Source organism: Halichoeres trimaculatus, unplaced genomic scaffold, assembly GCF_033239565.1.
Source record: "Halichoeres trimaculatus isolate MK-OKI-2021-1 unplaced genomic scaffold, fHalTri1.1 fHalTri1_scaffold_10, whole genome shotgun sequence".
Classification (NCBI taxonomy): domain Eukaryota; kingdom Metazoa; phylum Chordata; class Actinopteri; order Labriformes; family Labridae; genus Halichoeres; species Halichoeres trimaculatus.
The window spans coordinates 33,458,590-33,469,722 of record NW_027437187.1 but is presented as its reverse complement, the minus strand read 5'-3'; the positions used below and the strand labels follow the sequence as shown (position 1 = coordinate 33,469,722).

General features: G+C 44.6%; 1 protein-coding gene across 4 annotated transcripts in view; it reads left to right on the top strand.

Annotated features, from left to right (window-relative positions):
• The first annotated feature begins 365 nt into the window (after positions 1-365).
• Positions 366-11,133, top strand: part of ptprz1a (protein tyrosine phosphatase receptor type Z1a) — a 108,642-nt gene continuing 97,874 nt past the window's right edge. For 3 of the 4 annotated variants that reach the window (XM_074677140.1, XM_074677139.1, XM_074677141.1), the window contains exon 1: positions 366-656. In XM_074677140.1, coding sequence (XP_074533241.1) covers positions 596-656 — 61 coding nt within the window. In that variant the 5' untranslated portion in view covers positions 366-595. The remainder of the gene's footprint in view (positions 657-11,133) is intronic. The other variant, XM_074677142.1, reaches the window with a different exon arrangement.

Genomic DNA, 11,133 nt, shown 5'->3' with positions numbered 1-11,133 from the left:
TTTTCTTGATTCCCCATTAACATTTCTCAATACCCAACACTAACCCTGCTCCTGAGACCACTTGCGTCCTTCTTTATGTAATAAATCAAAAACTGACAAAATGAATAAAAATAATAATAATAATAAAAAATAAATAAATAAAATAAAAAAATTAAAAAAAGAGGTCATCAAAAAAAAAATAATAATAATTTTAAGAAATATTTCATCAATAAATAAATAAATAAATAAATAAATAAAAATAAAACTGGTTAAATGTTTCGGTGTGTTGTATTTGCTCATGATAGTAGCGTGTGTTGATGTGTGGAGGAAGTGAGGCCGGTGTCGCTGCGGGCTGTGGGCGGCGCACAGCCTCAGTCTGGCGGATCCTCCTCAGTCAGTCACTCGGTGTGGAGGACAGCGGACGCAGCGGAGCGGCGCACCGGGACCCGGACTTGTATTTTACTTTCACGACAACGAGAGCAGGAGCGACCAAGCGAGCGGCAGGCAGCAGCGGAGCAGCATGGAGCAGTGAGGGCTGCAGGCCGACCGGGACCTGCTCCCTGAAGATCTGTGTTTGATTTGTTTATTTACCGCTTCTGAGAGATTTTCCCCCAACATGGAGACTACAGGCTGCTGGCTGCTCCTGGCTGCGCACTTCATCCTCATCTGCCAACAAGGTAGGGCATGTTTCAGCTCAGTTTGTCCTCAGATGACACAGAAACGCTCCGGTCCTCTCACGTGTTCAGGTTCTGTGAGGTCCGGGTGGTTTTCCGTTTTGCTGCGCACATTTGGAGGTGGTTGCGCAGAAGCTTCAGGTGGACTGGAGGGTGAACTCTGTCCTCAACAAACCAAATAAGGCTGCGTTGGTTATTGTGCGCGTTTGTTATGTTGAAGAGATGAGAAACATTTGCTCTGTTTTATTTCCAGGGTTGAGCTGGTTGTGCGTAAAGAGTTGTGCGTCTTTTGGAAAGGTTGAAGGATTTGAGTGCAGGTTGTTTCACATCAGATCCTCTCATGTGTCAGATTTCTGGAGATGATCGGCGTCCCCGCTCCTCTCTGTCTGTGGGATCACAGATTAAAACGTTTGGGAGGCGCAGGGCGTCACATATCAGCTCCAAACCGGAGCTGTCAAGCATGAAAAGAGAAGTTTGGACACGGTAGTCTGACTGGCTTATTAAGGATGTCAGAGGCTCCATATCTGGCAACAACGACAGAAATCATCCTGTGAAGCTTCCCAGAATGAAACTAAAAATATAACTTCTTAATTTTTCTCATTTTGAGGGAGAAATACTGAACACCAGTCTCATGTAGGATGGAGGGAATCTGATGGATGTGTTTTGAAAGGTTCTGATTTTGAGTTTTACCTTTAAGAGCAAGTTTCAGCAAAAATGTCTTGTAGTTTTTGGCTGAAGAAGAAGTTTTTGTGTGATGTCTTAAGTGTTTAAACTCTCTGCTAGTGCTGGAGCTGCTCCCACCCCTCCTTAGGAGTGAGTGAATGAGGGTTTTCAAGGATTTCTGTGCAGGAAAAAGTTTGCAAAGCAGTCAGTCTTTTGTGTTTGTCTCATTTTCTGTTCAACTTAAGATTTCAGAAGTTATCTCTACACTCGAGCTGATTCTTGGAAAATCTTTGAGCAGAGATGATCCTTCTTCGTCTCTGTGACTCGACTAAAATTGGTCATATTTTTTCTTTTTTTGCTGAATCTGTTCAGCACCTGTTGGACCCACTCCTTGGAGTAGGATTCCTGTTTTCTGTTCAGCAGCGATTTTTGTAGTTCCTCTCATGCTGATGCAAAGATAAAAAGTATGAAGAAGAGTCAGATTGGGAGACATCTGAACGTTTTCATGTGGGAATTTTCCTTTTTGACCTTTTCCAGACAAGAATCAAGTGTCCAGTCTGCCACAGATCCCAGACTCTGTCCAGTTCTTGTCCAGTCCTTCAAATTCAGATGCTTGTATTTGGTATTTCTCTTCAGTATGGGCTTCAAACATGACAAGAATCAGAATCCCAGGTATACAAAACCAGTTTTTCTAGGGCTTTTGACTCACGTCACATATTTTGTCGCATTCATCTGTTACAGGAAAGGTTATAGGAACAAGATCTTGATCAAAAACTCCCAGAGACTTCTCAGGTCTGGACTAGATCAGCAGATAGAGCTCTTAAAACGAGGATCTCCAGGTTTTCTGTAGGTTTTCTTTCCAACCAAAAACTCCACTAGCTGATTTCACTGATTACCTCACCCTCAAGCAGAGAGCAGGGGCTAATCAGTGAAATCAGCTGGTGGAGTTTTTGCTTGGAAAGAAAACCTGCAGCCTCTCGGCCCTCCAGTGTAGGAGTTCCCTGTCTTAAAGCATATTTTTAGCTTCTTGAAACTTGTGTTGTGGTTGTGAAACCGCAAAAGCAGAGGATTTGACTGCTTATCTTCAGGGAACAAAAAAAATATAAAAATGTTTTCAAATGGAAATTCCTCATTTCAGTCTTTGTTTAAAAACTGGATTTCAAGAGAGTTACCACTTTTCTCCAGCAGAGGGTGAAGTGTTTCTCTTTGACTCACATGATGTGCATTTTATGGGAAAATATGGCTCCTGGTATAGTCTGTAACCGTGAGTGAGGAGGGAAGGCTGTAGATATGAGACCCTGCTGTACATTAAAATATTGTTCTTCAGGGGGAACAGGTTGTCTGAGCCCCACGGCACTGACTGGTGGTCTGTGCTCCATGGCACTGACTGGTGGTCTTGTACCTACTGACTTTTGCAGCGTGCCCAGTGATTAATATTAGGGGTGCACCAATCACAATTTTCTGGCCGATAACTGATCACAGATCTTTAAAAAGTTTGACCTGCCGATACCGTTCTTTATTTTTTATTTATTTAATAACTGACAGCATATACCTTCAATGTTCCAATCCTATTTTATTGAAAATCATTGAACAATACCTGTGAAACAATAAAATCTTTATGTTTTAGCTTTAACAACCAACAAAGTGTCCTGAGTTTTAGGTCTCAGAGCAAAAAGCAACAATGGCTGGCAGTCAGACCTTCTCGGAGCAGACGGACCTGCCAGATTCAGTTTCTGAACTCCTGCAGATCCATCTTGACCAACAATTTCACTCGGCTAAATTCTGACCGGCTCAATCAAGGAAGAGAGACGGGAGTGACGAGCAGACCTGACGTCAGCAGACTTTCGTACTTGTCAGCGTTCCTTTGATTCTTAAGTTAACTTTACAAAATCAGCAGCAGTCGTCTAATGACATTATCACAGCTGTTTTTCATGTTCTTGTAGTTGTTCGTCTATTGTTTCTCAGCTGTGCACATAAGCTACGTCATACCATGGCTTGATGTGGATTGGTCTGTGGTGAGTGTGTCAATGAGAACCATCGTCCAATCACCAGCTGCTGATTTTTTTTGAAGGTCCCGCCTCTGAAAACAAATCTGAAGAACTACTACTCAGATGGACTAGTGAAATATTTCCGTGGCGGATAAATGAAGCTGTCCGTATGGCGTGTCAGGTTAGGTCCAATCACCAATCACCCATCATCCATCGCTTTTCACCCATCTCCCAAAATTAAGGAAATCAGCACTGATCGATCTGTCAGCCAATTGATCAGTGCATGTCTGGTAAATATATTAATAAACTAATGTTTGACTGGGCTGTCATGCTATTTAGGTTAATTTTGAAAATATAAACAGATATATTTATTTATTTTTGACGCAGACAGCCAGTCCGTGCTGTGACGCACAGACAAACAGTCTGTGTCATGTGGAGCACAGACAACCTGTGCCACTTCTACACATTTAGAAGTTCAGCAGGGTCTCATGTCAACTGTGTCCCCTCCTCACTCACGGTTACAAAACACAGTCATAGAAACTGATGATTTCAAGTTGTGCTTACTGTAACAGTAACAAAGTTAAATCTACTCAGAAATAATCAGTTTCAACACTGAAAACTCAAACATTTGAGTAAAATGAACCTTACAAACATAGCTTAATCCAATTAAGTAACTTGAACTTTGGGGTTTTCAGTGTAGGTTGGCTTCACTTCCAAATGAAGCTCACAGTTTAAGCTACTGGAGCATCTGGATTTTATTTCTGACACATTTACAGATCTCAGTGCTGCCCTTGTCTTTATTCCTCTGCTTGTTTTCCTCTCATGTTCTCGTCTCGTGTTCAAACAGAAACTTATATTTCTGATCACGTCAGTATCACACAGAACTTGTATGAGCTTGTTCCTCGTCTTTAAAAGGTGGGAACGTAATCCATGACTTTAGGATCCATCTTTTCCAGCTCATTACACAGAAACTGGATATGTTAGATGTATTTTTCATTTATTTTTTTAGACAGCATGGTCAGAGCTTGGCCTGAGATTATTGCTGTCTTTTGGAGAATTGTACGCTCTGGCCACACAGCAGGTATTTTAATAACCAGCTCGTCCTGCAGGGTTGGAGAGAATTTAGGAAGCCACTGGAGATGAATCAGGATTTGCCTCCATAAGCCTGAAGACTTTCCAGCTCCTGATCCTCCGATTTTTTTCCTCGTGGTCGCCCATGGCTGGTCAGAGCCAGTTTCAGCCGAGGAGACGTGAAACTACCCACTCCTCTTTTTGTATTTGTGTAGTGTTTGATGAAACCTGAGGGCACAGAGCAGGTGCCAGCTCGCCAAGGACGCGGCGCAGGAACGGTGGATGGTGGAAGAAAAGACGCACGAGGAGAAAACCCGGCACCATCTGCCCTCCCAAAAGATATTTGTGAATGGGCAGTGCCAGGCGTGCCCCGCGCTCCGCCCGCGCTCAGAGAGGCTCCGGGCCTCTTGTTGTCTAACAGGGAGTCTGCTGACAGATGGTCGTCACAGTCAGGCGCTCCGTCAGTCAAACACATGCAGGGGGGAGCTGGAGACGGGATGCCCACCAGCTCTGACACCATCAGGCCAACTCCAGCCAGGCTTCAAGCATTTAGCAGCTTCAGGCTGTACGCTCCGAGTTTTAAAGACAGTCTGCTCCGTTTTTAGAGTCTACTGTTGGAAAATTTAGCTCAGATCTTTTCATGTCTTTTAAGATTGTTTCAAGGCCGAAACATTGAGAGAAAGATAAGGACAAGGAGTGGAAGAGGAAACGTTAGATGAAGCCTTTCTTTTCGGGACCAATCTTCAGAGAAAGACTTTGTTAACCAGAATTGACTTAGTTTGAAGAAACTATTTTTTATTGAGATTCTGAGAAATCAGTTTGCACTTTTCTCACAGTCTTTTTGGACGATCTTCGGACATTACACCCCATAACTCCATATTTCTCGGCTACCTGACAGTTGTTTGACGTCTCTGCTGCATTGTCTATCGTTATCTTATAGTCAGCATCATAACTTTGCCACAGTTGTCCGTTAAGTTGCCCAACTTTTAGGTCCACTTTGCTCTGCACAAAAATCACAGCACTTTCTCATTTTTCATCTCCTGTCCAGAGCTCCTGTCACTACGTCTCAACTGTGATTGACCATTGCTGAAATGCTGAAATCTGCTGTTTCTCGAGTGTCCGCTTGAGGCTGGCTCCGGAAGTACTGGAGGTCACAAACACACCAAGCCAAAAAAAGCTGTTTGAGTCGCTAATTTTACTATCAGCACACACTGTACAGGGGGTACATTTTTTCTAACTTGGCAATTCAAAGGATATAAAGATCTGGAGCTCGCCCAATCAGAGGCACAGCTCAGGGTCACGTGACCGACAGGCGCCCTGTAGCTGTACTCAAAGCCCTTGCCACTACCAGTATTCCAGAAACAGACGGGTGACGTCAGGGAGACTATGTCCATGTTCACAAAGTCTATGTAATTGGTAGATGACCGCAGTGACAGTGAGGTCACTGCCTTTACAAAACACTGGCGCCCTCTACTGTTCAGGCAGGGCTGTTCAGTCCGTTTTGCCAACAGTAAGTCAAACTGGTTCCCAGTCAGGGTTGGACTCCTCCAGGGCTGCCCTTTGTCACCGATTCTGTTTGTTACTTTTATGGACAGGATTTCTAGGTGCAGTCAAGCAGCAGAGGGAGTCAGATTCGGGGGTCTCAGGATCCCATCTCTGCTTTTTGCGGATGATGTGGTCCTGTTGGCCTCATCGAACACTGACCTCCAGCTCGCACTGGGGCAGTTTGCAACTGAATGTGAAGCAGCCGGGGTGAAGCTCAGCACCTCTAAGTCTGAGGCCATGGCTCTCAGTCCAGAAAGAGTGGACTGCCCACTCCAGGTCGGGAGAGAGTCTTTGCCCCAAGTGGAGGAGTTCAAGTATCTCAGGGTCTTGTTCACGAGTGAGGGGAAAATGGAGTGAGAGATTGACAGACGGATCGGGGCAGAGAGAGCTGAAGAGAGAGCTGAGCCAGAAGGCAAGGCTCTCAGTTTACCATTCAATCTACGTTCCGACCCTCACCTATGGCCACGAGCTGTGGGTAGTGACCAAAAGAACAAGATCGCGTATAAAAGCGGCTGAAATGAGTTTCTGGACGCCTCCCTCAGGAGGTGTTTCAGGCATGTCCAACTGGGAGAAGACCCCGGGGTAGACCCAAGACACTGTGGAGAGATTATATCTCTCGACTGGCCTGGGAACACCTTGGTATCCCCTCTGAGGAGTTGGTGGAAGTGGCCGGGGACAGGGGTCATTGATCTTTGCTGATGGCACTGCTGCCCCAACGACCCAGACCTGGAACAGCGGTGAAAATGAAATGAAATGAAATGTTGTGTTCATGTCCAACAGGGAAAATCATCTAATGACAGAATTTATTTGGTAACTTTAAAGTACCCAATTTGGTACCCATCCCTTAATGTGTTATTAAAAAGTTGAGGCCAGATAGATCTTTATATGTTTCTGCAAATTTTCTCCTCTGACCCTGTTTGAATCTACGTGTCTCCACCTTTTTTTGATTTCAGTACTTTACTGCACCTTAAAAGAAACTTAAAGAAAGAGTATTGTGCTTTTTTATTCATCATTCTGTCCCTCGGGTGCCCCTATAGTTGCTTTACATGTTTAATTTTCTGTAACTGGAGTTGTAGAAAACCCTTTTTCAGCCTCTGCCTGAAACACTTTGTTTTTGCTGCCGTCACTTTAAGGCTTCCTGCTCCACAAACCCCCTTCTCTCTTATTGGACAGCGCTCTGGAGGCCTGTCAGGGGCACAGGTATGAGCAGGTGTTCGAGGCTGACTCCTCCAACCGACTTGTCATGAACCAGAGGAGGAGGAGGAGATCCTTATGTGATGACCTCATCTTTTCAATAAGTCTTGTGAAGATCTCGAGCTTTTTTTTTTTTTTCTTTAATGGTTTTGATCAGTTTCAAAACAGATTCAGGGATTTCCACAACATGTGAATATGTAAAGGTCTGAAAATCTGCACATGCTCAGTCTGAACATCCAGCAGTGTTGCTGTATATCCGTGTTTAAAGTTAAGGAAAGCAGAGCACCCCCTCTTTAAGGAGCCTATTGAGGTGAATAGTAATTCGGAGCATCTGGCTCCAGAGTCTCCCTCATGGTTTAAGAAGTTTCCTTTGACTCTTTTCTCTGTCTCCTTTCCCTCCCTCGTTTCCTCCGTCCATCTCCGTCCAAAGCAGCTTGGACCGGTCCCTCTCTGCCCCTCTGGAAGTCTGAGGAGGAGAAAAAAAAGCAGATTTCCAGTCGTGGCAGCGGGGGTATTTGATGACCAGATTAGTGGGTATTAGGCTCAACGGCGTTCACTCAGGCATACACAGGGGCCGCTGGTTTGAATCCTCCTGAGTCGCCCCTCTTTTCTGTCCCCGTCTGAATGGAAATAAGGGTTACGTGGGGAAACAACCAGCCGGCTCTGGGCGAAGGTCAGCTGAGGAGGCCCGTCCGTCTTTCTGTCCCGCGTCGCCTCCTCTGGCCTGGCGCTTGAATTATGCTGTCAGAGGGGAGATTTGTTTTGTAACAGTAGGAAAGAGGGCAACTACAGAAAGACGGGAGGTGTGGAGGGGCAGATTGAGGAGGGGGTGGGGGTGCGGAGACACAGAGAGAAAGAAGAGGGTGAGGGGTTGTTTCAGGGGGGTGGCATCTAAGCGTGACGCATGATGGCACTGAGATTTGTCCCAGAGGCGGCGGTGAGGAGGAGAGGACGCCGTCACACTGTGAGCTGGAGCAGGAGTGTGGGAGCGCAGTGTGTAAGGATGACACACACTCACACACACACACACACTCATATTCTTCCTCTGCTCCGACACCTCGGGGTTGGAGGCCTCACTGAGCGATGGAGTGCAGGTTAAGCAGCACTCCTGCCTTCATTAGTCTTCGTTAACACCCCCAGCCTCGTTAACACCCCCCTCCTGTCCTCCATCTCTTTTCTCAAGCCTCCTCTCCTCACACACACTGAAAAAAACACCGTCCTAACAAGACACGTCGTTTCAGATCCAGGTTTTACACCCTAAAAGTCTCTTTGCTGAATCTGCAGGAGTCTTTTTATTGATTTAACGAGCATGAGAAGACGACCTCTGACTCTCCAAATGAAATAATGAGGCGGCAGGATCCAGGACATGTTATAAATGACACGTCCCTGCCACCGGTGGCATCAACACGTCAACCAGGAAGTAGATTTAATGGGAAGTATCTGTCCTGTCAGTCAAATATTGTCATTTCTGGCTCCACGAACTGAAGCAAAAACTCTGAACTCCAGTTTAAAGGAGTTCAGACATGTTTATGAATGAGCTGTTCCCTACCAGTTTAACACTCAAACTGCCATAGCAGTCATTTTGACTGTCATGATTTTTATCGTTATACTTCAGAAGCATAAGTCAGTCAGTCTTAATTATGTTTTTTACGTGGTTATAATTTTCAAAAACATGGGCCTATCCCAATAGTCATTCTTACTTCTTCTCCTTTGCCCTCTGTTTGAAGAGCCAAGGGGAAGAGGTAAGAAACCACCTCTTAGAAACAAGAGGCCTCTTGATCCCCACTATGTCATCACCCCCTGTCGGAGCCAGAGCGACTGTTAATTCACTTCCAAACCGAACACACTTTTACAAACTGACGATAAACCGGATTAGGGTGACAAACTCACAGCAAACAGGCGCCACCATGATGCACCGCATCACACGAGTAACTAGACTAACCAGAAAAGCACTCAGAGAGCGCAGACCTCCACCAGGCATGCTATGATTGTCATCAACACTTTAGAATAGAATAGAATAGAATAGAAAATACTTTATTTATCCCCGAGGGGAAATTCAGGAGTCACCGCAGCATTTAAGAAAACAAAAGTAAGAAAGTGTATAGAAAGTGCAAAAATGTCCATAAGAAATTAGATGACGACATCCCGTCCACCACTCGTCCACCACTCTCCAGCCCAGCCAGTCTCCACCTCCACAGGGTCCAGGACTGAGCCTCCCCAGCAGTCTGTTCAGTCTCTGTCTCCTGGATCCTGTCTGCTCACAGCAGGCGAAGCTCCTCCAATGTGGAGCCACGTCCGTGAACAGCACAATGCCGCTGGGTTAGCACAGCTAGCTCGTCCATCCCCCGGAGCGAGATCCCACGTTCCCAACAACGATGGATGGAAGGACAGGTCCACGTCGTCACCTCCCAGCTCACATCCAAGAAACCAGCACGTCGTCCTCATCTCCTCCTCCTCAGCTCGAGTTTTTTTTTTTTTTTTTAGTCCTACTTTAATGTTATACTTCCTTTCAGCAGACTGTCTGCTACAATTTGGTGTTAGTTGCAGGTTTGTACGATAATTTGTTTCCTGACAGTGTTGAAAATTATGATGACCCAGTACATATTTCATATTCCTGATCTTAGTCTCCAGAATATTGCCAGGATCTGGATCGTACTTTTACATCTGTCAGAAATTATGGTGACCTTGACTTCTATTGTTTTGCAAAGCAATCCAACCATTTATGGTGGAGTTATATACATATATGGTGAAAATGGCCCTATCTTACAACAGCCCTGTTTACATGGGTAATTTTCCTCAATCTGATTGAAATCGATCAGAATAAGTGAATCTGATTCGATCTGTATACATGAAAACTGAGTAAAGAGATCCACATTACGCGTGTACATGGCCCCAGCTGAATCCGATTGTGTTGGTTTTTTTGACCTGCGCATTACGTCACTCTGCCACTACCTGTAAATGTGTAAGAGAAGAAGAGGTGCACTTCCTGCTTCCTGTTTACCTCTGGAAAGATGGATGCATGTCATGTTTTGTTGGGGACACTTATTGTGTCCAGTTTTTCTGTTTGTTTGCCATGTTTGTTTTCGTTTGGCCGCGTGTTGCTCTGCATACGTCACTTACGTGCCTCTTACGAACAAGGGAGTGCATGGGCAGACTGAACAATCCTCTCTATCAACCCAGTCTGCTCCACTCAGTTGTTTACATGAAGCATGGAGCAGATCGTAGACTAGTGTAGACTACCTTTTACAATCCGACCTGAAATACAATCAGATCTTGGTGAATTAGATTGGCTAACGTGTTTACATGAGACATATTAAGTCTGATTGACCTTTCAAACTGATTGTAAATAGGATTTTTGGACCCATGTAAACGGGGCTAATGATAAAGAGTCCTGGATCCAGACAGTGATCTGGATCACCTCCAAAATGTAATCACTTCTTCCTTATCCCATTTTGAACAATTTCATCCAGATCTGTTTATTAGTTTTTTGAGTTATGCTGTTCACAAATGGACAAACTTTCCTGGAATGGGAATTGGTGGGAAAGGATCAGTCCAAACTTGACACTAATGCTAAACTATGGTTTAGTCTACAAGGTATAAAATTTTACACTCAAATAGTAATATCAGTTAATTCTGAAGCATTTTTTAAGCCAAACTGATGTTTAACATTTAAACACTATAGTTTAAATGAATCAACTTCATCAATTCCATATGTACTCATTTTTGTCTTTAACTCAAAACATTACCAGTCTTATCCCACAGGAGAGTATGCAAGTTATTATTAGGGTCCTTGGCCTGAGCATAGGGGTTTTCCGTTCGTCTCTTTTATGTTATTATTCTGAACTCCAGTAAATCGCTTATTAGACCCCCCAAAAATGCTCAAAAACTCACCAAAATTGTCACACACATTATGGGCGCCATAAATTTCCATATAATACCAAACACAACCCCCAACATCCCATAATATGCTCTCTAGAGCCACCTGAGCACACTAAAATGGCCCTAGCTTCCAGTAGGAA